General features: G+C 29.3%; 4 protein-coding genes, 1 long non-coding RNA gene and 2 other non-coding genes across 7 annotated transcripts; 3 read left to right on the top strand and 4 right to left on the bottom strand.

The window, feature by feature from the left end:
- Window positions 1-3,382: 3,382 nt before the first annotated feature.
- On the bottom strand, window positions 3,383-4,319 carry LOC138349169 (uncharacterized). Its single transcript, XR_011221799.1, has 2 exons — window positions 3,922-4,319; window positions 3,383-3,654 (listed from the first exon to the last, which is right to left on the bottom strand). It is a non-coding gene; the product is annotated as an uncharacterized lncRNA (long non-coding RNA).
- Window positions 4,320-4,416: 97 nt separating this feature from the next.
- LOC101268694 (V-type proton ATPase subunit c''1) lies at window positions 4,417-6,582 on the bottom strand. The gene is made up of 4 exons (XM_004241667.4): window positions 6,353-6,582; window positions 6,188-6,265; window positions 4,987-5,157; window positions 4,417-4,871 (listed from the first exon to the last, which is right to left on the bottom strand). The coding sequence occupies exons 1-4, from the start codon at window positions 6,463-6,465 to the stop codon at window positions 4,700-4,702; spliced, it is 534 nt and encodes a 177-aa protein (XP_004241715.1). The 5' UTR covers window positions 6,466-6,582; the 3' UTR covers window positions 4,417-4,699.
- Window positions 6,583-7,340: 758 nt separating this feature from the next.
- LOC112941772 (U5 spliceosomal RNA) lies at window positions 7,341-7,456 on the bottom strand. The gene has a single exon (XR_003247340.1). It is a non-coding gene; the product is annotated as a U5 spliceosomal RNA (small nuclear RNA).
- Window positions 7,457-8,126: 670 nt separating this feature from the next.
- Window positions 8,127-10,469, top strand: LOC101243718 (probable 2-oxoglutarate-dependent dioxygenase AOP1). Its single transcript, XM_004241668.5, has 3 exons — window positions 8,127-8,606; window positions 9,221-9,545; window positions 10,139-10,469. The coding sequence occupies exons 1-3, from the start codon at window positions 8,230-8,232 to the stop codon at window positions 10,388-10,390; spliced, it is 954 nt and encodes a 317-aa protein (XP_004241716.1). The 5' UTR covers window positions 8,127-8,229; the 3' UTR covers window positions 10,391-10,469.
- Window positions 10,470-12,429: 1,960 nt separating this feature from the next.
- Window positions 12,430-12,545, bottom strand: LOC112941773 (U5 spliceosomal RNA). The gene has a single exon (XR_003247341.1). It is a non-coding gene; the product is annotated as a U5 spliceosomal RNA (small nuclear RNA).
- Window positions 12,546-15,457: 2,912 nt separating this feature from the next.
- On the top strand, window positions 15,458-17,041 carry LOC101244005 (probable 2-oxoglutarate-dependent dioxygenase AOP1). The gene is made up of 3 exons (XM_004241669.5): window positions 15,458-16,047; window positions 16,203-16,524; window positions 16,617-17,041. The coding sequence occupies exons 1-3, from the start codon at window positions 15,668-15,670 to the stop codon at window positions 16,869-16,871; spliced, it is 957 nt and encodes a 318-aa protein (XP_004241717.1). The 5' UTR covers window positions 15,458-15,667; the 3' UTR covers window positions 16,872-17,041.
- A 4,324-nt stretch (window positions 17,042-21,365) lies between these two features.
- LOC101244296 (probable 2-oxoglutarate-dependent dioxygenase AOP1) lies at window positions 21,366-22,885 on the top strand. The gene is made up of 3 exons (XM_004241670.4): window positions 21,366-21,772; window positions 21,972-22,293; window positions 22,528-22,885. The coding sequence occupies exons 1-3, from the start codon at window positions 21,399-21,401 to the stop codon at window positions 22,774-22,776; spliced, it is 945 nt and encodes a 314-aa protein (XP_004241718.1). The 5' UTR covers window positions 21,366-21,398; the 3' UTR covers window positions 22,777-22,885.
- Window positions 22,886-25,969: the final 3,084 nt, after the last annotated feature.

Here is a 25,969-nt window from a genome sequence, read left to right as displayed (position 1 = left end):
AGGTCACGTTGTTCATGCTTGCCAAATTAGATGACTTCATAACCTGAGGGATTACTGCAAAGCTTGCCACCCCCAAAGAAAAGTCCAGTCACCAAACTACTTGAAAATCGTAAGGTAAAGAACATGCAACGCCATCAAACTTTGACAGAAAATTAATTTATATCATTCGTTAAAAGTAGGACAGACATGAATATTGGTAAATTGAAAATCAAATGAATGGAACTAATTTGTTTTTCCATTTAGGTTTTTTGGTTTTTCGATTCGATGCTGACGTTATTTTTTTATAGAAAATGATTCTTCAGCTCAGTGTTTGGTGTAAGAATCTCAAAATTTCAATGCGTCGAAGAACCGAACATTTATTAAAATAAATAATAAATAATACATATATATGGGTATTTTCTTAACCAAAAATATAAAAATTAGATTATTCATGAACAAATCAAAGTAGCAACAAATGTACAATCCAATTGTTAACTTTAAATAATAATTCTCAAGAGGAACCAAAACATATCTTTGTCGATGTCCTTGTTTTTTTCTCGAGAAGTAGTTGGAGGCACAATGTTCTTGATAAAGGTAAATATAGTCTTTTCGTTAGCTCAGTAAGTATTCCATGACGAAACACATCATTTCTTAACATAGTTTTAAATTTTATAAGTATCTATACTTTGATTTTGTCCTCGTTTTATTTTTCCTACACAAAAAAATTGATTTAAAATACCAAACTAAATCAAATCGAAATAGAAAAAATCGAACCGAATTACTTTAGTTTGTTACACCGTGCACACTTTTCTAATATCAAAAATTGAAGAACCAAACCGAACTGAAGAACCACACATCTGTTCTAATTAATAGTTTAGTTCATTTATGTTATTTTTGCCCTTAATTAAAAACTAGTGTCTAAGGGTAAGCTTGGACTAGTACTACAATTATTGGATCTTGACAACAAACTAATATTGTTAATTCATCATCGCAAAATTCTCCCATTCGAATCGAAGTGATTCCATTTGATATCGATTCTAATTAATTTCATGAGTCGATAATTCTAAATCTATCTCACATTTTTAAAACAATTCATTTTTGTAAATATGACGTTTGAGATAATTTCAGTTACGCTCTTAACTATAACATCATTAATCATACTTTTGATTCATCTTACATAATATGGTGGACAAATAAGAGTTCCCCACAGTACCATCTCATTGCCATACCTAATATTTCATGTGAACATTTACTGCCACCAACCATATGATAAAGAAACACCATAACTCACACTATTTTTGGCCATTTGGAAAAAATTGGGTTGACTTACTAGTGTGATTTTGTATATTTTGATCAAGTCTCTGTTGGTTTGCCTGCTATTGTCGTATAACCTCACTGTCCTTCCTCATCTTTTATTATAATAATAAATGACATACTTAGTCTAGTCGTTTTATGAGTGAGGTACGTGAAAAATAGCGTGTTTGTATAGAGAAGGTTTTTGGTATAACTCATTAATTGGGGTGTGTTTGGTATTGAAGAAAAATGTTTTCCTATTTCTTACTTACGTATTTTGTAGTGTTCAATAAATAAGTTAAAAAATATCATACATGATTATTTATATATGTAGTCTAGTAAAATACAATTGGTATAGAGGGGTGGAGGGTTTGGGGTAGGTGGAGAGGAGTGATAATTAATTTGAAATCTTACTTAATTATGGAACTTGTTTTTAGGTGTCATTGACTGATTTTCCTAAACGAAATATTTTGGATTGACGAGACATAAAATTTTTTGGAAACGTCATACCAAAACACACCCTTATGAGTGCACTAGTATAATATATGAAGACCTAAACATCATGATAAATAGGTTTATATAGTTTGATGTAAACACTCGATCGATATAAAATATTTACTTGCAACTATAGGGTTATATATAAAACCATAGATGGATTGGTTTTTCAAAAGGAAGATAATCAAATAACGAAGCAAATTAAGCATGAGAAAATGACTCTTATATTACGTTATGCCTACCACACATTAATATTAGCCTAAATATATACTTGTACTTCATTTAGTATGTGTCCCTCTGGAAATAATAATATCATTTCTGATGGCATAGGTGTATGTAGGGCATGTGTTTTATGATATATGTAAGACACAAATTAGGACGTACGTTTTTATTTGCATACACTATATATTTATTTTCTATAAAAAAATCAAGCGAACGTACATTTGAATGAAAATTTTAATACTATAATTAATTGTATTGTTATGTTGGAACCACATGCTATTAACGACATCAGAATTTGAAATTTTTGTATTTAGGATTAATCTAGCTATTTTAAATAGTTTCAGCTAAATTAATACATATTAAAAATGAATTTTCTAAGACAAATGTAGAGTTTAAATTAGCAAAACTTTTCTTTCATTAGTTCATGATGAAAAAGAGTTACTCCCTCCGTTTAAAAAAGAATGTCTCTATTTCCTTTTTAGTTTGTTTAAAAAAGAATAACCTCTTTCTTTTTTTGGCAACACTTTAACTTCAACTTTGACATGTTTAGGACCACAAGATTAAAGGATATTTTAGTACATTTGACATAACTTTAATTTAGAACCACAAGATTAAAAAATTTTCTTTCTTTTCTTAAACTCTGTTCTAAGTCAAACTAGGCCAATCTTTTTGAAAAAGGATGGAGTATTTAATAGGACACGTGAAGTTAGGTTTTTGTTCAAATAGTATTAATTTTTTTTCTTCAAGGGAGAAACAGAGCCTCTCCAACTCTATTATCTATAGTTGGGAATCAAAATTTGGTTACCATTTATCTCATCGGCGTTAGGACTAAATATTAAGTAGGCATTTGGCCATATGATTTGAGATTTAAACGAAAGGTTCTTTTGTTTTAATGATAATTCCTTAGGCATCTTGATCTAAAATTGGTGTTTATTTATGAATCTTGAAGAAAATTTCAATTTTAACTTCAATCTCTATATTGAAATTTCAAAACAATAGGATTTCTAATTTCAAGTATGGCTCGGATTTGTTAAAAATATAAAACTTATATATTACGAAAAATAACTCATACTCAACATGAAAAGATTATCCCTATCATGTTTGAAGTTTATATAAAGGAAAAATTATGAACTATTGTTTGTTCATTTGGTAAGTTTGCATAAGAATTGGAGAAATTAAAATAATTTTTCACAAATTAAAGTCTCGAACTAAATATGTAGTGCTAAATTAATGAGTTTGTATATAATGCCAAATAACCCATTAAAAATAACTCCTCTAGCTATTGATTGTGTAATCTATATGCTGGCAATAATACTAAGGCAGCCTAAAGTTTTTCTTAAAAGACAAAACATTCATCTCCCTATCTTTGGAGGTTTTTCAACTAAAAGAAGGATTTTGAAATTGTTTTCCACTAAAAAAGACATCATACATACCAGTCACAAATAATGAACAAAGTTTTCAAAATTATTACACATCCTAGTCTTGTTATTTAAAAAAACTTTTTTCAAGATTGTTTTGTCCATTTGTCTTTTGACATTTGCAGCATATCATTACTTTACTCAGCAACATGAAGGTACAATAATTCATATATGGCCTGCAACTTGAAAAGCTGATAAATGGGCATGAATGCATATAACAAAATGGTGGACAAGACTGGCAAAGATCCTGCGAAACCAAAAATAATTGCTATCAAACAAACAAGGCTCACTCAGAAATAAATTTCCAGGCAGTGTATATATGTGTACGAAAAGCAAGGGCATGGCAACTTATTTGACCCTGTGCTATGAGAAAGCAATGAAATAAGAACGCTTTTTTGAATGCGACTATACTCAAATTTGAAACTTAGATCTAGATCTGGCAAAAGCAAAAGCCCCTAATATAATCCGAATAGAGGCTGAACTACTTATCATCTCTCCACACTCCACAGCTTACCTTTTTGAGCCAGATGATTAAAAGAAGTTAGAATCTGGCCTTTTAGCTTGTCATGACAAATATAACATGGTGTCAATGGGTCTTTGGAATTGGTAGATCTGCGAATTCATATCACCTTTTTAACAACTCTTCCATGACAAGGATTTCTTTCATTCATTAATATGAGATGATTCTATGACGAAGGAATGCCTACTGCAGCTCTTGCTTTGCTTCTTATACCATAAATCTCTCATTGTCCTCGACTTTCCTCCCACTCGTTCTCCTGTTATCCGATGCAGTGTTCACTAATGCGGGGCAGTACGGAGGAACAAGGAATTATCCTTGTCATGAAAGAAGAAACAAGTCTCATTGGCAAAATGATGCAATGAAACAAACATGATTTAGCCTTATTTGGCCACCTGAAATGGTAAGCTGGAGGATCAAAATCTGTTACTCAATGAACCGTGAAAGGCTATGGATGGGGCCATTTAGTACAAACGGAAGTAAGTTATACAATTTTTGAAATAGAGCAGATGAACTAGTACTCAATAGCTTTATTAAGAAAATTACATCAATGAACAGACTAACAAAAGAAGTTGACACAGTAATTGCACATCAAAATGCAACTGCGGAATGCCAAAAAGAAGAAAGGGACAAAAAAGGACTCGTGCAAACGCATATAATACAGTATAACTTAAACACTGACAACAAACAAATAATGCAAAGACTTACACAGACTTGGATGGCCAAGACTAACGTGTTTGTTATGAAATTAATAACAAGCACATAATGTGAAGGCTTATGCACCCTTGGATGGCCAAGATGCTTGAGCTGACATGATAATTCCCACAATAACACCAAACAACCCAAGTGCACTACCAAAAATCTCGATCACGAGGATCTTAACGAAAAGTGAGGAGTTTTGTGCATCAGATAAAGCACAGCTGCTTCCAATTATTCCAACGCACAACCTTTTCAAAAGAAATAAAAGGAATAAAAATAATTAAAGGGCAGAAAAAACATTGCTTTAAACTTGAAACCACAAGTAGAAATCCATGTAGAAGGACAAAACTATTTTAAACTCACCCACAGACAAGATTGGCAAATCCCACAATGATCCCAGAAGCAAAAATTGCATAGCCAGCTCTAAGAGATTCTGGTGCATAAATCTGCGAGGCAGGTACACTCTCGAGCTTTGTTTGAAGAATGATGGCCACAATAACACCATATATAGCAACCGCTTCACAAAAAATTACACTGACGAAGAAACTTTTTGAGACATTGCACAAATGGGACTGGAAGCAAACTAAATATAAGAATCATCAATAATGGCATTATGCATATGCGGTAGACTATGAGCCTTTGACTTCAAACTTGCTTAAAGATATGGTACACAAGCATATTAAGCCAAGGACCAGAAATCGTCCCAATACCCCAGAACCATACATCTCTGTTCTCTCATCAGGGCATAACATTTCTTATATATAACTTTAAAATATGTATCATAAAGGGCAGGACAAGATTGTATACAAAAGTTCATGAAGATGGCACAGAGTATAATGGGATAGTTGACCAAATGAAGGTCAGACATAGAATTACCACTCTTAATGAGAGTATGTTTTCCAAATAGAAATTATGCAATCACAGAAACGTTTAGTTCGTCAAACTCATGTATCATTGGCTGACAGCACCAGGTGATTACTATTTGCTAAACAGAGCTATAATAATGATAGAGCAAACTCACTAATTAAGCTCACAGTTCGGAATCAAACTACCATCAGAATAAAAAACATAACCTGCAAGCAAAATTTCTGATACAACATATGTGGCGGACGCCAAGGCAAGTAAAGAGTAAGGTAAAACATCACATACTTGGAAATTTTGGACTGCCTAAGCTTGACTCAAGTACTCATTTTGCACAAACAATACATCTATTAAAAATTACTCCAACTTGAAGCCAAATATCAATCCATGTTATACACTTAAATATGCATGGTGACATTTTCAAGGTTTTTTTTTTTTGGTTCACGAGCTAGCTATACAGAATCTTTATATTCTTTAAAAACTACATGAATTGTTAGCAATGGATCATAATAAAGGGGATTATTATGCAAAGATCGAGATCAAAGCCAATAATCAGCTTAATCCTAGTATAGCTAATAGCCTAATACACCTATTCATTTCCACTTTATGGCAAACAAAAATAAATACATACATAAATTTTAGCAATTTCTGTTGGTATCAGCCTTCTAAATTCACGCTGCAGTAATTAAAAAAAGCAAATTACCTAATCAGATTTTTGGAGGTAATCCGAGGAGCTTTAATGGCAGCACCAATCAAACTACTTCCAGTTATATATATTCCCCTAAAACATTTCATAATTCCAACGGAAATCGTCAGATTGCCAAAAAATTGATTGAGAACCCTAGCGAGTAATAAATGAAAAGTTTACCAAGCAGCGCCAAGCACTGAAACGCCGATGGCAATGGCAATTCCGACGGCGGCGAAGGTGTACGGAGAGATCTGCACCAACGCTCGCGACCATGAGCTCGATGGACCCGCCATTATTGATAGTTTTCACACAAAACGATCCTGATCTCAATTACTTGAATCCGATTAATCAAAGGAGAGAGAAAAGAGCATGTATCGTATTGGACCGGGTCACTAGCTTCTTATTTGGGTCAATTTAACAAATTTGGGCCGATTGAGGAAAATTTGTTAATTTCTAGTGATTTTTAATTTTCGTCGATCATTTTTGTTTTTGTTTTTATTTAAGGAAAAAATTATGGCTAATATATCTTAAATATGACCTAATTTCGTAAGACAAGTTTATTTGGAAACTTAGCCTCAATCCACATTAGTTTGTATGAATAAATTGTCTTAAAATGTTATAATAGTTTAGAGTAGACAACTTAGCCTATATAATCACAAGTAACTTGCAAATATTTTTTTTATTCAATCACTATTTTTGTTATTTATAATATCATTACAAAAAAAATTAAAGACCATGAATTTGAGAAATAAAAACTAAACACCATTATAAAATAAGCCATTCTTGCGATTTGTGAATGACCAAATTGGCATCAATGTACCAACCCGGTAAAAAAGTGCTTCTTATGTAAATATGCAAAAAAAAATAAAAAATCAACCAAAATGATTGCATGTTTCTGTAATGTAATGATATTATATAAAAAAAATTGTGTGTATGTATAATCAATAATATCTTGGAAATGTATATTACTAAAACAGAGATATTACATCAAAACAAATTGATTTACTGAAATTTGATCTAAAGAAATATATCTTAAATATCAGGTCAAAGGGAAGATGACAATTGATGTTTTTTGTTAGTTTTGCTATTTGTTGGGCATGTTAATTACTTTATGAGTTATGGATCTGTTAAGGTAAAAGGTTAAATAATAAACAGAAAAATTGTAACTTGAATTGTTGGGATTTCTCCCTCCAAAAATTGGCATATGCCACTATGTGCAATGCTCACACGGTATTCTTTAGTAAAAGGCGAAAGAATAGTTCGCTATGTGCTCATTGCGTGGCTGCTTAAGTTATATCGAGGCGTTTGAGCTCTTTATATACAAGTTTCAGATTCTGGCTTCTTCATTAACTTATTGATGTGGGATGTTTTTCTAGTTTCTGCAGTGGGCTACTACTATGGGCTTTACGTATTGGGCCTGCATTTTGGGCCCGTAAACATGAGCTTCACACTGATTTTAATATCGAGCTTATAAAAAAGAATATCTATACTCAAATCGTTTTTAATATTATTTTATCAAGAAGAAAATCCTTAGTAATTTATCAAGTTTGTGATGATGCATAGTCAAAAGGATCAAAAGTGCAGATGTAAATTACTAATCGAAGGTTAAATGAGTTTAAACAGATTGCTTCCAACTGATAGCTAAGCTAGCCTAGTAAATTATCATTGTTCTTATTATATTAAATCTGAAATCACTATTATCGTCATTGTAGGAACCCACTTAATTAAATATTAATATGTCCCTCTCAAATATGTTTTGAAATTGTTTTTCTTGAATCTGACATCTTATCAGAAACAATCTCTCCATCCATATATATCCTCCCTAGACAACATGAAAAAATAAATTAATAATCTTGCGCCATTCTTATGGTCCTAAAAAATATATATATTAAAATAAATATTCCTTGTCATATGGCTCCAAAAACAGCACAAACCAATATTATTATCCTATATCATCAAGACCATTATATATATAAGATATGTAGATTAATGTGTCGCACACTTCAATTCCAAGAAATTAATTAAGAGACAAAAAAAAAAGTAATTAAAAAAGATCCATGGGTTCTCTAACAGTTACCCACAAACTTCCTGTTATTGATTTCACCATGGAGAATTTGGAACCAGGTACAAATTCATGGTCCAAAGCAAGTAAAGAAGCTGTCTGTGCTCTTGAAGAGTATGGTTGTTTTGTAGCATTATATGATAAAGTCTCATCAAAGATCCATGATGATGTTTTTCAAGCACTAGAAGAGTTGTTTGATCTTCCAACTCAGAAAAAAGTACAAAATAAGTCTAGTAAACCTTTGTATGGTTATGTTGGCCAAATCCCATTTATTCCTCTTTATGAGAGTATGGGCATTGATAATGCTAATACACTTGAAGGCATCCAAAATTTCACCAATTTCATGTGGCCTAATGGAAACAATGATTTTAGGTAATATTTTCTTTGTTAAATAATCTCACATTGGGGATGATAATTTAATTCATGTATAGTCTGGATGAAGTGAATCTCATACCTTTAGCTAATTTTCAGAGTAAAGTTAGATTTGAATGTTCATTTTCTTATCATGATATCAGAGTCATACAATTAGATATTTATTGTTTTCGGTCAATGTTGAGCCTTTCCATATTATCTTGTCTATATGGCTCTGGTTGTCAGGTCTAGGTGTGTGGAGTGTTAGTAGTTCCACGTTGGTGGATGATATGACTTTTTATCTTCTTATGGATAAATTCACAATTTTTGAGCTAGTTTTGAGATTGAAGTAGCCATACGATAAATCGAAATTGAAATATATGTATACTTATCATTCCAATTTATTTGAAAAGAAAATAAATCAAGACAATAGTAATGTCTCATTAATTAGTCCTGTGCGATTTAGACACACTCAATGTTGGGTCCCATATTATCTTGTCTACTCTAATCATGTCTAAGCGTATTAGTAGTCTCACATCTATGATCTTGGACAATAATAAGAGTTAATTTTTGAAGTTAAGTTGCGTCCTGATCACTAATCATTAATTATTCCTTTTTCAATTTTAATTTGTTAGCGAAGCATTGCTAGCATACTCCAAAGCAGCAGCAGAATTAGAAGAAATGGTGGTGAAAATGGTTTTTGAGAGCTATGGTGTAGAAAAATACTATGAATCACATATCAAATCAGTGAATTATCTAGCTAGAGTAATGAAATATAGAGAAGCACAAGTAGAAGAAGCAAAACTGGGATTTGTTGCTCATACAGACAAGAGCTTCATGTCAACAATTCATCAGACTAATCAAGTTAATGGTTTGGAGATCAAAGGGAAAGATGGACAGTGGTTTAAAGTTGAGCTTTCCCCTTCTTCCATCGTCGTCATGGCTGGGGACGCAATCATGGTATCAATCTCATTTCATTTTACGTGTGTCTTGATTTGATTAATTACACGTACGAAATTTATAAAAATAATATAGATGGCATGTGAACATCCTGCCAAAAATGCCTTTTTGTATATCTTGTGGTCGCAAAAAAGTAAAATGAAAAGCAAAACATATATAAATTGAAACAGATGAAATAATATATAAATACAAAATATTAGGAGTTTATCTTATTTACATAGGGTGTAAAACCAACGTGGAGTTAGAAGTCAATTAATATAATTGACCAAACTCAATAACTTTAGTTAAAATCCTATTTATTTTACAAAAAATCACCAATTAAAAATTAAATATACGACCGATTTATCACCAATACTTGATTGCTATTCTACAATTAAAAATTCAAATTCTGATTCCATCTCTGTATAAATAAACTTTTATACGTTATGTATTAGATCACTTAAATAATAACTTTGAAAAGTTAAGAAACGTAGTAAATATTTGAGAAATAATCATCAACACGAAATTAACCTAGTACGTATATTAGAATTAAATATATATTGACAGTGTAAAAATTCTTTTACTTGTCTTTATATTTGATGATATTATTGTAGGCATGGAGCAACAATAGGATAAAATCTCCACATCATAGAGTGATGATGGGGGAAGAGAAAGGAGCAAGATACTCCATTGCACAATTTTCATTCATGGAAGATTCACTAATGGTTGAAACACCAAAAGAGCTTGTTGATGATGATCACCCTTTACTATTTAACTCATTTAATCATCTTGATTATCTAAAGTTCTTTAGCAAAGAGGAAAATAGAAGACTTGAATGTGCTCTCAAAAGCTATTGTGGTGTTTGATATGCAAATTGCTTGTAATATTTTAATTTTCAAGAGGTGGAAATTGGAAAAATAATAATAAAGCTTCAGTTAAATATGATTTATGATTTTAATGTAAGCACTGAATGTGAATAACTTTTTTAAAAAAAAAAAAAAAATTCATGAGGTTCATGTCTCTATGTTATCAGTCAAAAAAATTATCCTCATTAAGAAACTTGTGAATTCCTTTTCATTTTTTCTTATGAGGTAGCTCGTTGGGTAATATATTTCTAATATTTTTTATTTAATTTGATATTTATGATGTTAAAATTGAATTGGAGTTGTGTTTAATTATACTTTTCATGAAAGATATATTTTACGAAGGATATTTGAAATAAAGTTCATGCTTGAATGTATTTTAATATAACTTCAAAAGTGAAAAAAAAAAATAGACTCAAAGCATACTCTATACGATTTATCAAATTTGAAATATAATTGCAAGTTTGATTTGAAATTTTCGTGATCAAACATTAATTTTCAAATAAGTGGACAATTATTTCAAAAAATCCCTCGACATAACTTTATTTAAAAAGACACTAAAATTTATTTTATAATAAAAGAGATTTAATTTGAATGTATATACAGAAGTCACATGTGTGAGGTAGGGCTGGAAGAGGTAGCAATGTGAAAATCCATTACGCGCAGATTCAGTCTTATGCGTTTTCCCATTATGTACCGTTTATTTATGAGAAATAAGATAATTTAAAAGGATATTTTCTTTCCCTTCGAATTAATGATTAATTATTGCTTTTTCGGTTACAAAATCACTCAATAAATTCAAATCATATTTTCACATTGACAATACTTATTCTATTTTTCAAAAGAATAAAAGATATCAAATTCTTTGAGCAGACTATAATCTTAAGCATTGATCATTCTCGATTATAGATGATTATATTAATACAAAAAACAATGAGTTTTAATACTATAAAAATTAAGTAACCAATGTAATAGTCAAAAGAGTATCATAAAATTTTGAATGGAATTCTTGGCAAATTTTTGCTGATGATATTTTTTTTTTTAATCTTCTTTGATAATTATTTCTTAAATGATTTTTTTTTTTTGCTTTCTTGTACTTTATGAACCTTTTAGAGTTTAGACTACCATTTAAATTTTTTATTTGAACAAATTGCAAATCTTATAGAAATAATCACCCGATCAGTGGCAATCTAAATCTTTTGTAGACGTTAACAATAGGTAATGTTTAGTAAGTTCTAAAAATTATATTTGCATAACTTTTTTGATATTTACCATTCAGTTGTACTATATCTCTTCGTATTAATAAATCGTTTGAATTTTAATGCACATATCCCCTAAAAAAATTTAGCTTGAACTATTTTGTTCCAATAAAGAAAGGTAATATTAACAAAAATTCAGAAAGAAAACAAAAAAAAAAAACCCTTTTCTCCTTTACAATTTTTAAAAATTAAACCACTATGGATTAATTAATGTGTGATCTTTTGGACTATCAGAAGTTGTAATTACTTAAACACAATATTAAAACCTAGTTGTATGTTCTAATTATGTCAAGATCAATTATATTATACCTTTGACGTTTAGCTGTGGAGACAACTAACTACTTCACATTATTAGATAGAAAAATATACCAAAAAATTAATCATTTAATATGTTTTCAAGATTAATGGGTCCAAAATCTGCGTTCATGCATTATAATCATTGACAATTTTATAGCTTTAATTTATTTTTATTTTTATCAATTTATATGAGATCATTATATCGTTCATGATTGTTTGTTTTCTTTTCAGAATGTGTCCAAACTATATTTTTAATTGCAAAAAAGTCACATTAGCTGATCAATTCTATATGGTATTATTGGGACAATCATATACATTATTTTTACTATAAATAATCATCAATCGGACACTTTATTTAATTCATAAATGGTTGTTCAGGATTAGATACTCTTAACAATACATTTTGGACTATCTAGCTATTTTTGCATTGAATATCTTATATTGACATCACACTGTAAATACATAAAGCAAATAATATTCAAGACTTGTATTGTTGGGATTACTCCCTCCAAAAATAGGCGTATGCCACTATGTGCAATGCTCACACGGTATTCTTTAGTAAAAGGCGAAAGAATAGTTCGCTATGTGCTCATTGCGTGGCTGCGTGATTTATGATGTGGCGCTTGATCTATTTATATACAAAGTTGTAGCCGCTGGCTTCTTCACTAACTTTTTGATGTGGGATGTTTTTCTAGTTTCTCTAGTGGGCTTGTTACTATGGGCTTTATGTATTGGGCTATGATTGTTGGGCCCATAAGCATTAGCTTTACTCGTTATCATTAATAATGCCCACAAAATTATTGATATTAAGGACAAATTACAAAAATCACATACTTTTAAGGCAAAATTACAAATCTATTCCTTAAAAGTTTATAATTACAAAAATTCTTCATAATGGATGCAAAAATATAAGCGTTGATACATTAATCTAATGCGCGAGATACACTAATCTGATGCACGAGATATACTAATTTGATATGCGAGGTACATTTTACCATGATACATTAGTTTGATGCGCGAGATACATCAATCTGATGCGCGAGGTACATTTTATACATAATACACTAATCTAATGCGCGAAATACATTAATGTGATGCGTGAAATTTAGGGATGTTGAAAATTTGTAAACTAAAAAAGGTGGAATTTTTGTAATTAACCAATAATTAAGAAAAATATTAGAATTACTATCTTGTTATTTGAAATCCATATTAAAAGAAAATATAAAAAATAAATATTTTATTATAATTTTTATTGAAGGAATGACATATCAATATATGATATATATTAATATATATGATGGAGTCCAAAATTTCGTGTTCGTAATTCATACATTATAAGAATAAAATAGTCATTTTTGTTTCGCGAAGGATATTATACTTTTCATGTTTTACATCTCTTTTTATTGAATTATATGATCAATATATCGTTCAAGTTATGACTGATTACTTTTTGATCTTTAAATTAATGGTTAAATAAGTCTGAAAAGTCTGTTTCATACGCAATAAACATTGTAGTCTTCATAACATCAATTTTGCTTACATAAGCCATAATTTAATAAAACCTTTTTCTTAGAAGTTCGAAAGAGACTGTGGTCCTAATTGGAGCCAATTTGTCAGGATCAATCGGTTAAATGTAATTAGCATTATATTCCTCATCAATCATCATCATAATTAATAAATAGTACTCTACAAATAAGTAAATAAATCCTTTAGAAAACAACCAATTAACTTCAAGAGGCTCCTCTCCACTATACTAATCTATTCGGTTGGTTCAATGCATATTAAAATTTAATATTATTTGCCAATTTTAAAATTTAATGGTCCATATTTATTTAAATAAAACAATCTTTAAATTATAATCAAATATCATTAATCATGATTACCAATCATTATTTTTATTTCTCTCTCACCTAATTCTGTAACAAACCTTTTTTGAATCATCAAAGAATTTGCTTTGTTAACAGCAAATCGCTCTTTCGTTTCGTTATTTTCACATCGTGATAAAAGAACACAAAATTCAAAGAATGAACTTGGGTTATAAAATTTAAAAAATCCAATCCATGAGACTACTTCTTTGAAGCTTGGTTCGATCACAATGATAATCCACAAAACTATGTCGTCTTCTTCGTAACATCAATTTTTGCAATTAAGAGTTTCTGCAAAATTCAACTAAAGGATCTGAAAAGGCATGAAAAATGGTATTTTTTCATAAACTTTTCTTTTCATCAGTAGTGAAATTTCAATTAAACTTTGTGAGAGAGATGTCAATTGAAAAATTATTCATAATTAAAAATAAAATGAATTTATTTCAAGTATCAACACTATAAATAAAATTAATAAATCTATTGTTGATTTTCTGCAAAAAAAAAAAAAAAGTTTGAAAAAATAAATTATGGCAGAGAAGAAAGGATTCTAAGCACAACAAGAAGCGAGAGAAATATTATCTGGTAAAATTCTTTATTTAACCAAACAAATCTTAGCCATTAGATTATTTGCATGACACATGTCAAAATATTAAAAAGGTAATGAAGGAATTGGAGAGAAGCCAAATACCAATTAACTACTCCTCCGTCAACTTCAAACACTTTGTATTTAAAAGATTAAGGGCCGTTTGACCATGCGATATGGTATCATAATATGGAATCATGATATGATATCATGATATGGAATCATAAGATGAAATTTGAATTTTATTTGGACATGCGATATGGAATTTTTGTGTTGTATATTTTCTCATCAACATAAAAATCTCATAAGTTGTAAAATTATTAAAATAGTCCCAATTATTTATTCAATTTTATCAAATAAAAAAATTATAATATCGCATGATAAAGTATCATTATTATAAAGATATTTGTTCTCCACTTAAGTAATTGTTTCATCTAGTTTTAATTTAATAAAAAAAATTAAACATAATTGTAGTGTACTAGTTTTTTATATAATCCTCCCACCTAGTACGAACAATTTTCTCAAGTTGAACTTGCATTTCTTGATCATGTGGCGGAGAAGATAAACCAACATTGTTACTTTGAGCTATTTGTTGGTCAATATCATCCACAACTATACTTTCATGTTTATAGACCATAAATATTTCATCACTTTAACAATCGATTGGTGTAAGTTAAAATGACTATAAATTGGTGAGAATAATAAATTTTATGTCGATGAGAATGACAAATTTTAAAAAGTAATGATGTGATTATAAATTTTATTTAAATATGATACAAATGGTTAGTAGATATAAATGTGGGGTTGTTTTAATAAAATATAAACTTGTGGATCGATTTTTATATCAAAATATCTCAAATCATGATATGAAATCACCATGTAATTCTATATCATGCTTTTTGAAGAATATGGATCACATCTCATGATATGGTATCATGAGATGGAATCAACGTGAAATTGCATATCCAAACGCTAATTCCATCTCACGATATCATATCATGATATGACATCGCATGACCAAACACCTACTAATTTATATATAAATAAATATTTTCCATAAAAATGTAATTTAACATGTTGTAACATCAAAATTGCCTTTGCACAATCGGTGTAAATAAGTTAAAACTCAATGGTTAATAGGGGTTCCAATGATCTAAAATAAGATAGGAATAAAGTTTTTTTTTCTACAAGAAGCCTATATAAAACCAAGCAATTAGACATTTTTTGGGCAACCAAAAGAACAAAAAGAAAAAACAAAGAACTATAGAGATATACTATGGGTTCTCTAACAACTCCACCAAAACTACTAGTAGTAGATTTCAACAATGAAGAATTAAGGCCAGGCACAACTACTTGGGAATCTACCTGTAAAGAAATTAGACATGCCTTTGAAAACCATGGTTGTTTCATAGCACTTTATGACAAAATTTCACCACAACTTCAAAAATCCATTTTTCAAGATAATTCACAACAATTATTTGAACTTCCTTTAGAGAGAAAAGTCCTAAACATTAGTGAAAAGCCTTATCATGGTTATGTTGGCCAAATTTCATTTCTACCTAATCATGAGGCTTTTGGTATTGATTATGCAACTACTTCTCAAGGTATTCAAACCTTTTCCAACCTCATGTGGCCACAAGGAAATGACTCTTTCTGGTAATTAACTAATCATTTCTCATGTTCTTTGTTACATTTAATATCGCAATCATATCAGAATTTAGATTCAGTGAGTTCAGAATATATATTTGACATGACACGTGTACATATATATGATTTAACTCGTTTTGAATCCTATCTTTTGTTGGTTTTAGTGAGAGTTCGTTGATGTTTTCCAAGATTGTGGCGGCGTTGGACAACAAGGTTGTTAGAATGTTATTTGAGAGCTATGGAATCACAAAAAATTGTGAATCATATGTTGAATCAACCACATATCTCCTTAGATATTTGAAATATAACACTCCAAAGACTAAGGAAACTAGCATGGTGTTTCCCCCTCATACCGATAAAACGTTCACTACCATACTATACCAAAATCACATTTCAGGGTTAGAAGTTCAAACTCGAGACCTTCAATGGATAACTCTTGAGTTTCCACCATCTTCTTTTGTAGTCATGGCTGGTGAAGCACTCAGAGTAAGTATATATATTACTACAACTTATATCACAATTATATTTTATTCGCGATCTGTATACATAAGTTGAACTCGTGTTTTTTATTTTTATAGGGATGGAGCAATGATAGGGTGCTTACTCCAATACATAGGGTAATTATGGATATAAATGGGAGTGAAACAAGATATACTATTGGATTATTTACTTTTTTAAAGAATGATAAAATTATAGAAGTGGATGAAGAATTAATTGATGAAGAACATCCATTGAAGTTTAAGCCATTTGTTCATCTTGATTTGATCAAGTTTTTTGATACAGAACGTGGTCGAAGATCACAGAATTTAGTAGAAGATTTTTGTGGTGTTTGATATTATTATATGAATTTTCATGTAATTTATGTTTGGGTTCTTTTAATTTTCTATATTCAAACCTAGTAATTTACTTTCTATGTTGCTTGTTTGTAATTTGTATAATGAACACAATGAAATATTGTTCATGTATGATGCATCTAAGGAATTTGATTTCTTTTGTACTCTAATTTAGATCTTCATATTTAATGTGAGTTCAAAATGAATAATTTAACATTGACATTTAACAAATGTGGGTGAAAAAATATATTACTACAGTTTGAAAAATAGAAAAAAGTAGATTTAAAAATAGCATTTTTTTTCTACACATGCATCGTCTAAAATAATGATTTAATTTTTATTAGCGGTAGCAAAAAAAGAAATTTCATACAGGTCAAAATAAAATAAAAATTAAAAATGTTTTCTATGGATATAAAGCTTTATGAGATACAGGAGGCACCATAATTTATCTTATGACGTGAAATAAAAATTAGGAATTAACTTATATAATAGAGTGGTCCACTAAAGTTTTGATTCGTATGGGATCATATCCCAAAGTGGTTGTTGTCCTGTGAATGGTCTGTTTAGTCCTTACTTTACTATATTGGGCCGGAAGAATTTGTCTTATGAAAATTAAAGAAGAAAAACCTTCACATATAACTATTCAAAAATGGTCTAATTACTCTCTATAGCTATAATTTGATAATTATAATTTGCAGCTATATGTTATAGGGAGGAGAGAGACGAGCAAGATTGGTAGAGAAGAGAGAGGCCAGTGAGAGAGGGCAAAAAGTGGGAGAGAGGTCAATTGCATATGTATATCGTTAGATAATTATATATTATACATATGTATTCATATATATATATATATATATATATATATATATATATATGACAAGTGAGATTGGAAGAGTAGAGGAGAGGCGAGGAGATTGAGAGAGGCGAGCAACAGATGGAAAAGAGTTGGAGAGAGGTAAATTGTATATGTATATTGGTTATATTGTTGTATGTTATATATATGCAATTGTATATATGACAAGCAAGATTGGGAGAGAGAGGAGACAGGCAAGCGAGACAGGGAGAGGGAGGAGAGATGCAAGCGAGAAAGGGCAAAGAGTGGGAGAGAGGTTATTTGGATGTGTATATCGATTAAATAAATAGAATTGTATAAATAAATAAAAAAAAATTTATATACAAAATTAAAGACAACTTTAATAACTAAACTATACCCATATAATGTAATTAGGTAAACTATACCCATATAATGTTATTTAATCAAATAAGTTTGTCATATATGAAATTTTCCCTTATCTAATCGATATACACATCCAAATCACCTCTCTCCCACTCTTTGCCCTTTCTCGCTTGCATCTCTCCTCCCTCTCCCTATCTCGCTTGCCTGTCTCCTCTCTCTCCCAATCTTGCTTGTCATATATACAATTGCATATATATAACATACAACAATATAACCAATATACATATACAATTTAGGGAAAATTTCATATATGGCAAACTTATTTGATTAAATAACATTATATGGATATAGTTTACCTAATTACATTATATGAGTATAGTTTAGTTATTAAAGGTGTCTTTAATTTTGTATATAAATTTTTTTTATTTATTTATACAATTCTATTTTAAAAAGTTGTTTGTAACTGAAGCATTAAATATGGTAACAATAAATCAAGATAATGCCACAATTTTAGGGAAACGTCCCTTTTTTTAAGCTAAACGTTCAAATTCAAAAAAAAAAATTCATACAGCCATTGAAACAAAAAAAATAATTATTTTTTTTGCTCTTTGTGAAACTGAAGTTCAGCAGTTTTTGCAATCGAATACTAATAAAAGTTTTTATTCGATGAAATTTCTTGTTTATTATTGCAATAACTATACAATGTTAAATTGGATTTAGAAATTGTGAATTGTTTTCGGTCGTTGGATTTAAAAAAAAAATCAAAATATGATTTTGTTAAGCTGAATTTGTGTTCATTCGTTAGTGTGATGTGGTTTTTTTTTTTAAAAAAAAAATTCAAAATATGATTTTGTTAAGCTGAAATTTTGCAATATACAATTATATATTGTTCATGTAATTGTATATGTTATTCGCAGTATTTGTATATTTTGTAAACGACAATATTTAATCAGTGTTCATAATTGTATATATTCATAAATCATGTGTTTTATTTGTGATAGAATTATATACTATTGTAGATGTAGTGTTTATATATCAAAAAGAATAATAGTATAAAATTTCTATGTCATACGATTTATTTTTGGAAGAAGTATACACTATTGTAGATGCAGTGTTTGTATATTAAAAAGAATAAACATGAATATATTAGTTAAACATGATATTATATTCAATAATTTGTATATAACTACTACAATATACAAATTATACTCACATATGATATTTTCCCATTTATATAACTAAATCCAACTACAATATGTGTACATGAATATATTAGTTAAACATGACATTATATTCAATAATTTGTATATAACTACTACAATATACAAATTATAATCACATATGATATTTTCCCATCTATATAACTAAATCCAATTACTTTGTGTACTAACTTCAATAATTTGTATATAACTAATAGAATATACAAATTCTAATCATATATTCCCGTATACAATACTTAAATATACTATATACAATTACTAAACATGCAATATACTATATACAATACTTAATTTAATATTTTTTGTATATTGACAACTAATTAACCAAAAAATTGTATCTAACATTGTGTTTTAAGACACTACCTCTTGATTATGAAGTTCTTCAGATCCGACTACATCAGAAGCATTTTCCTCTGATTAAATGTTTACAGCTTTCCTCTTTCTTCTTCCTTGTACAATTTTAATGCCTCTAGCTTTGACATTTTTAATAACTTGTTGTACTGCCATAGGGTCGTTTTTCTTCTTTGATCTCAGCTCTTCCATGGTTTGTTCTTGTATAACTTGATTTGATTTCCCCAAAGAACCTACATCAACCCCAAAATCTTGAGTTAGCCCCATTGAAAAGGATGGTAAAATGTCAACAACATTGACATGCAAAGGACTACCTCTTGTAATCCTCAATGATGAAGATGATTCATTCATTGTTTGACCAATTTTAAATCTATCAAGAACAAAAAATCGTTTATTTCATCAAAATATATGGAAAATAATAATAAACAGAACACATATACAAATTTTATATAAGTAAAAAAAAAAGGGTAAACAACTAAAATTAAGGAGTACTTACGAAATTGACTTCAACTTAGGGAGGGAACTTCGACTTCGGGAGGGAGAAATCTAATTTTGGATAACAATTTGAATTTCAAATCGGCTAGGTGGAGTATTAAATGTAGGAGAAAACGTTAGAATTTTAAAAGGAGAGAGAAATTTGTTTGTGAAAAGGAGAGAGAAAATTGTTTTTTGTATAATTATATACAAAATTAGAAAATAAGGTTTTTATACAATTGGTTACATAATAGGTTGTGGACCCCATTAATTATACCAAAAAAAGAACTATAATTATATAAGGTAAATAAATTAAACTATACCCCTATGATATAATTAGTTATGAATGTTTGCCATTTCATATAATTTTCCCATTAGAGGGATAATAATATATTATACATATGTAATTATATATTCTGGCGAATTATACATATACAAACACAACTAATTATACAAACTCAAAATCAGCCCACATAATCAATGTATAATGTTAGTCGCGAATGATAATCATAAGAAACTATAACTATGATGAGTAATTAAGTAGTATAAGTTTGCTTAACTACGTAATTTTTTTTTCAATTTCAAGAAGAATATTATATTTTTATATTTAAAAATAAATTTATAAGATGATTTATAGTCATATAAATATTAAGCTTTATTTTAAATAATAAATTTCAGATATTTTTTTTTCTAAAAGAAAAAGATCTCCACATATATTTAAATGGTATCACATAAACAAAAACACCAGAAAAATAATTTTGAATGGTCCTTTTTGCTATACTAGTCCTCTACTTCCTTTAAAGCGTAGAGGCACACCAAATATTTGGTACAAAGTCATAATCAAGTTCTCATAGAATGGTTCATCTATAAATGTTTCTAAAAGTAGTATATTGTTAATAACGATGTAAATAAAAAAATTAGGGAAAAATAATCTACAAATGGATGAGATTTTGTGAGATAATAGGCTTCAACTCTTTAAAAGTGAACAATAGGCTTCAACAATTGAATAATGTGTTGCTAGTATAGATATATCATTAGATAAAAAGAGATTATATTACTTTAGCTTATTCAATCTTTTGATATCCTTACAAGCCCACCTAAGAATAGGGTTGGACTTTTAAACCGTTCGAATTAAATATGAAAATTTTCTATTATCTTTTATAAAATTAAAATTTAAATAAGATCAAATACCTCTATACACAATATTTAAGGATTGTTTTATTTCAAATTCTTTAAATAGGTTCAGCTACATGCATGGATAAAGCGTACCAATCATATATACAACAAAAATCTCTTATTCAAGAAAATATGGATTCTAAAAACATCAACCTTCCAAAAATAGATTTTTCTCATAAAGAACTAAAGCCACACACACTTGTATGGAACCAAGTGAAAAGCCAAGTCCACAAAGCACTAGTAGAATATGGTTGTTTTGAAGCATCCTTTGATAAATTTCCAATAAGCCTTCAAAAATCTATTTTTGAATCCTCACAAGAGCTTTTTGATCTCCCTTCACAAACCAAACTTAAAAGCATTAGAACCAAACCCTTCAATGGCTATGTTGGATTCTACCACCCTTCAATTCCACTATATGAAAGCATGGGCATCGATGATGCTAACATCCCACATAAAGCTGAAAAATTCACTCAAATTCTATGGCCTCAAGGAAATACTACTTTCTGGTAAAAAAGAATGACCTGTTTTCATTTTTAGTCTGTTTAAAAAAGAATGATACTTTTTCTTTTTTGGTAACATTTTAATTTGAACTTTCCACATATCATGACCACAAGATAAAAGGTATTTTTGTACATATGATATAACTTAAATTTAGAACTACAAAGTTGAAAATTCTTCTTGATTTTTATGTGTACATGTTGATAGTAAAACTATTCAGTCATACTCCGAGCAACTATCAGAGTTAGACCAAATGATAAGGAGAATGATTTTGGAGAGTTTAGGGGTGGAAAATTACATGGATGAGCATATGAATTCAACAAACTACCTTCTTCGATTGATGAAGTATAAAACACCTCAAAGTAGTGAGAATGAAATGGGACTAAGTTCTCACACAGACAAGAGCAATATCACCATACTATACCAAAATCAAGTGAATGGTCTTCAAGTTTTGACCAAAGATGGGCAGTGGATCAATGTTGATCCTACACCAGACACTTTTATTGTCTTAATTGGAGACTCACTACATGTAAGTTCTTTCAACTCATTAATATGTATATATGTATTACATGTCTTATACTTTAGGTTGCTAATATTATTTATTATGGGAGATTATCCATAACTATTGTTTTAGATGACTTAACTTGTGATTTTTATTTTATTTTATATTGTTAGTGTATAGGAGTTCAAATATATACATGGTTTTCTCTTTCAATTTTCTTTAGGTTTTTAAAAATATAGTTATGGATTGTTTTGTATGTAGGCATGGACAAATGGTCGAATGCATGCACCATTTCATAGAGTGATGATGAAAGGAAATGAAGCAAGATACTCAATTGGTTTGTTTACAATACCTAAAACAGGATACATGATAAAGGCACCAAAAGAGCTGGTAGATGAAGAACATCCTTTACTCTATAAGCCCTTTACTCATCTTGAATTCATTACTTTTAGCTACACTGAAGAAGGCATGCAATGTGAATCTGCTTTGAAGACCTATTGTGGTGTCTAATTAAATTTAATTTGCTTAATAAACTGTAGTAACTTGAACAATAGTCCCCGTCTTGAAAAACATAAAACTTGCTTTGGTGTAGTGACATTTTTCTTGTTTAATAAAGTTCATCCAAAAAATAAAAATAAAAGAGCGATTCCCTTAATTTTTAAACATCATTATTTGTGTTTTGGTGTAGTGACATTTTTCTTGTTTAATCAAAAAGATCATAGCTTAAAAAGAAAAGTAATCAACACATATAATCATGATATAGTAACAATAGTTTACAAATGCTTAGAGGTTTTGCCTATTTTAAGATCTTACATAATTCAAATTAGTACTTATATATTTTTACAAAATTCTTTTACTAAGGAAGTTACACTATTTTTTATAATATAAATGTTAAAAAATTACAGTTTAACAGAAAATGCACATATTTTTTTTCTTCTATTTATAAGTAAACTAACGTACACATATTTGCTAGACACCTATGAAAGCTTAACAGTAATATTAGAGACTTTGTTCTTACAATTAGATGTAAGAGGAGAAATAGAAAAGAAAAATTGTTCAAGAATAATTCAAAACTAATTGATGGCAGAAAATTAATAAAAAAAATTACAGCTTATGTATTTCATCGTCAGTTAATTAAAATTTAAAAACTCTTCTTGAAGTTCAAATAATCTACAAATTACAAGTAGATCAGCAAAAAGAAAAAGAAAAAGAATGAAGAATTTGAAATTATCTATAAGATTATATATGATGAATTTTCTGAAGATACAACAATGATATGTTGATTTTTTTAGGATACAATAATAATGTTGAATTTTGTGGATACAACAAAGATTTAAGAAGACCCTTCTTTGTGTTTTTATTTATCATATCTCCTCTTAGAACTAGACGACAACTCATGATCACTACGCAATATAAAAATTCACTAAAATTATAATAAATAATGAAAGGGAGTCATAACTTTAAAATATGATAAATTAATGCTAAATCACCAAACGTTAAATATGTAAAATTTAAATAATGATTTCACCTAATATCTCAATATCATGATATGTATACCACTTGCTTTCACCCCATGTACACAAAAAAATAAATTTTAACTTCAAAAGCACAATCTGATTTAAATACGAAAATCATAAAATTTAAATTTTAATTTCACCTATATCTTTTCCTATCATATATCACTTGCTTTAGCTACACAATTTTTTTTTAAAAAATAAATTTTAAATACGCTATAAGCACAACTCAAAAAAATATTACTTTGCTTAACTGATAAATCTTTAATAATATAAAAACACCCACTCCCTATTGTTTTCAATTTGTATGGAAAGTATTTGAAATTTTCTTTATCTATAGTGAATCAAGAAGAGTCATTCTAATTTTATAATTACAATAATAAATAAAAAAATCATTAAAATGAAAATGGTTTAGTATTAATAGATAATGATTTTTTTTTAAAAAAAAATATACAAATAAAACTAACAAAGAAAAAGCAACATAAAAAACTGACCTTGATAGATTGGGAGGGATAATAACCCTATAAATCATATAAACCCCATAGAAACTCCAATAAAAAAAATCCAAATCCTTTTAATTTTTGAGAATTCATTTTCTTTACCACAAATATTTTCTTCCACAATCCACAAAATTCAAACCAAAACTTCAAAATTATTGAATTTTCAATTTTGTCTACATACTAAGAAAGCTTAATTTGTTTAGCAACAATGCTATAAATTAGGAAGGCCTACTTATCGCTGCTGATTAATAAGCAATTTGCATTAAAGATTTGTTATTTTTGTTATCACATGGGAAAACTACTTGCCTTCACTTATTTCAAATTCTTTTTAAATAGATCCAATTGCATGCATAGAATTAAGAAAAATTAATATATAACAAAAATCTATTCTTCCTATAAAAAATGGGGTCCAAAAATAAACCTTTCTCATGAAGATTTAAAGCCAGACACACTTGTATGGAATCAAGTGAAAAGCCAAGTTCACAAAGCACTAGTAGAATATGGTTGTTTTGAAGCTTACTTTGATAAAATTCCAATAAACCTTCAAAAATCTATTTTTAAAGTCTCACAAGAGATTTTTGATCTCCCTTTTACAAACCAAACTTAAAAACATTTCAACCAAACCCTTTTATGGCTATGTGGGACAATACCATCCTTCAATTCCATTATTTGAAAGCATGGGCATTCTTGATTCTAACATCCCTCATAAAGTTGAAAAATTCACTCAACTTTTATGGCCTCAAGGAAATCCTTCTTTTTGGTAAAGACTAAAAGAGGACTAAGTGCTCACACAGATAAGAACATTGTGTTAGAATTAAGCATCTGCCATGAAAGTGTGCAGTGAAGCAACTGAAATTGTGTTGAGGAGAAGAAGAAGAATGATAGGAATCAGAGAGAAAACGTGACAAGCTCAACATTCATATTCTCTAACGGCTTACAAAGAAAAGTAAAATGACTATTTTATACTAACTACTTAATGGTAATTAACTAACTAATCAATTTACTAACCAACCAATTTAACTAACTAACAAAAATACTAACAAACTAATAACAATTTGTAGTAATCCCTTCAATACACTGCAATACAACTTGTCAATTCCTCAACACCCCCCCTCAAGCTAGGAGCTATGAAAATATTTTTCATTCCTAGCTTGGAAAGAAGATAAGAATGTTGACGGAAAACTAAGCCTTTGGTGAGAATATCAGCCTGTTGCTCTGAAGTGCAGAGATGATGAAGTGATATCAGTCCAGTGTGTATTCTTTCGCGAATGAAATGACAGTCAATATCGATGTGCTTTGTGCGCTCATGGAAAACAGGATTAGAAGCTATCTGAATAGAAGATTTGCTATCACAATGTAATGGTACAGGAACAGGTATCTTGACATTCAGTGCTGTAAATAAGCCTACAAGCCAGATAATTCCTGCCACAATGGATGCAAGGCTGTGATATTCAGCTTCAGCTGAGCTACGAGAAATGGTGGATTGTTTTTTGGATTTCCATGAAACAGGTGAAGAACCAAATTTAATCAAATAACCAGTAACTGATCGTTGAGTATTAGGACATGAGGCCCAATCAGCATCACAGAATGCAGTTAAAGTGGAACCACAATCTGAAGAAAGAAAAATTCCTAGACCAGGAGATTTCTTGAGATATCGAACAACTCTAGTAGCAGCAGCCATATGAGATA

This window comes from Solanum lycopersicum, chromosome 6, assembly GCF_036512215.1.
Source record: "Solanum lycopersicum chromosome 6, SLM_r2.1".
NCBI classification, from domain to species: Eukaryota; Viridiplantae; Streptophyta; class Magnoliopsida; order Solanales; family Solanaceae; genus Solanum; species Solanum lycopersicum.
Note: the sequence above shows the minus strand (reverse complement) of the source record. Positions and strands in the feature narration are given on the sequence as shown.

What these genes read in the sequence shown, in the direction of transcription:
- LOC101268694 (XM_004241667.4), bottom strand. Translation starts at nt 6,465, where the DNA reads ATGGCGGGTCCATCGAGCTCATGGTCGCGAGCGTTGGTGCAGATCTCT. An exon ending in TCAGTGCTTGGCGCTGCTTG is followed by an intron (nt 6,266 to 6,352) that starts GTAAACTTTTCA and finishes GAAATGTTTTAG; the next exon opens with GGGAATATATATAACTGGAA. An exon ending in ACCTCCAAAAATCTGATTAG is followed by an intron (nt 5,158 to 6,187) that starts GTAATTTGCTTT and finishes TTTCTTCGTCAG; the next exon opens with TGTAATTTTTTGTGAAGCGG.
- LOC101243718 (XM_004241668.5), top strand. Translation starts at nt 8,230, where the DNA reads ATGGGTTCTCTAACAGTTACCCACAAACTTCCTGTTATTGATTTCACC. An exon ending in AATGGAAACAATGATTTTAG is followed by an intron (nt 8,607 to 9,220) that starts GTAATATTTTCT and finishes TTAATTTGTTAG; the next exon opens with CGAAGCATTGCTAGCATACT. An exon ending in TGGCTGGGGACGCAATCATG is followed by an intron (nt 9,546 to 10,138) that starts GTATCAATCTCA and finishes ATATTATTGTAG; the next exon opens with GCATGGAGCAACAATAGGAT.
- LOC101244005 (XM_004241669.5), top strand. Translation starts at nt 15,668, where the DNA reads ATGGGTTCTCTAACAACTCCACCAAAACTACTAGTAGTAGATTTCAAC. An exon ending in CAAGGAAATGACTCTTTCTG is followed by an intron (nt 16,048 to 16,202) that starts GTAATTAACTAA and finishes TGTTGGTTTTAG; the next exon opens with TGAGAGTTCGTTGATGTTTT. An exon ending in TGGCTGGTGAAGCACTCAGA is followed by an intron (nt 16,525 to 16,616) that starts GTAAGTATATAT and finishes TTATTTTTATAG; the next exon opens with GGATGGAGCAATGATAGGGT.
- LOC101244296 (XM_004241670.4), top strand. Translation starts at nt 21,399, where the DNA reads ATGGATTCTAAAAACATCAACCTTCCAAAAATAGATTTTTCTCATAAA. An exon ending in CAAGGAAATACTACTTTCTG is followed by an intron (nt 21,773 to 21,971) that starts GTAAAAAAGAAT and finishes ACATGTTGATAG; the next exon opens with TAAAACTATTCAGTCATACT. An exon ending in TAATTGGAGACTCACTACAT is followed by an intron (nt 22,294 to 22,527) that starts GTAAGTTCTTTC and finishes TTTTGTATGTAG; the next exon opens with GCATGGACAAATGGTCGAAT.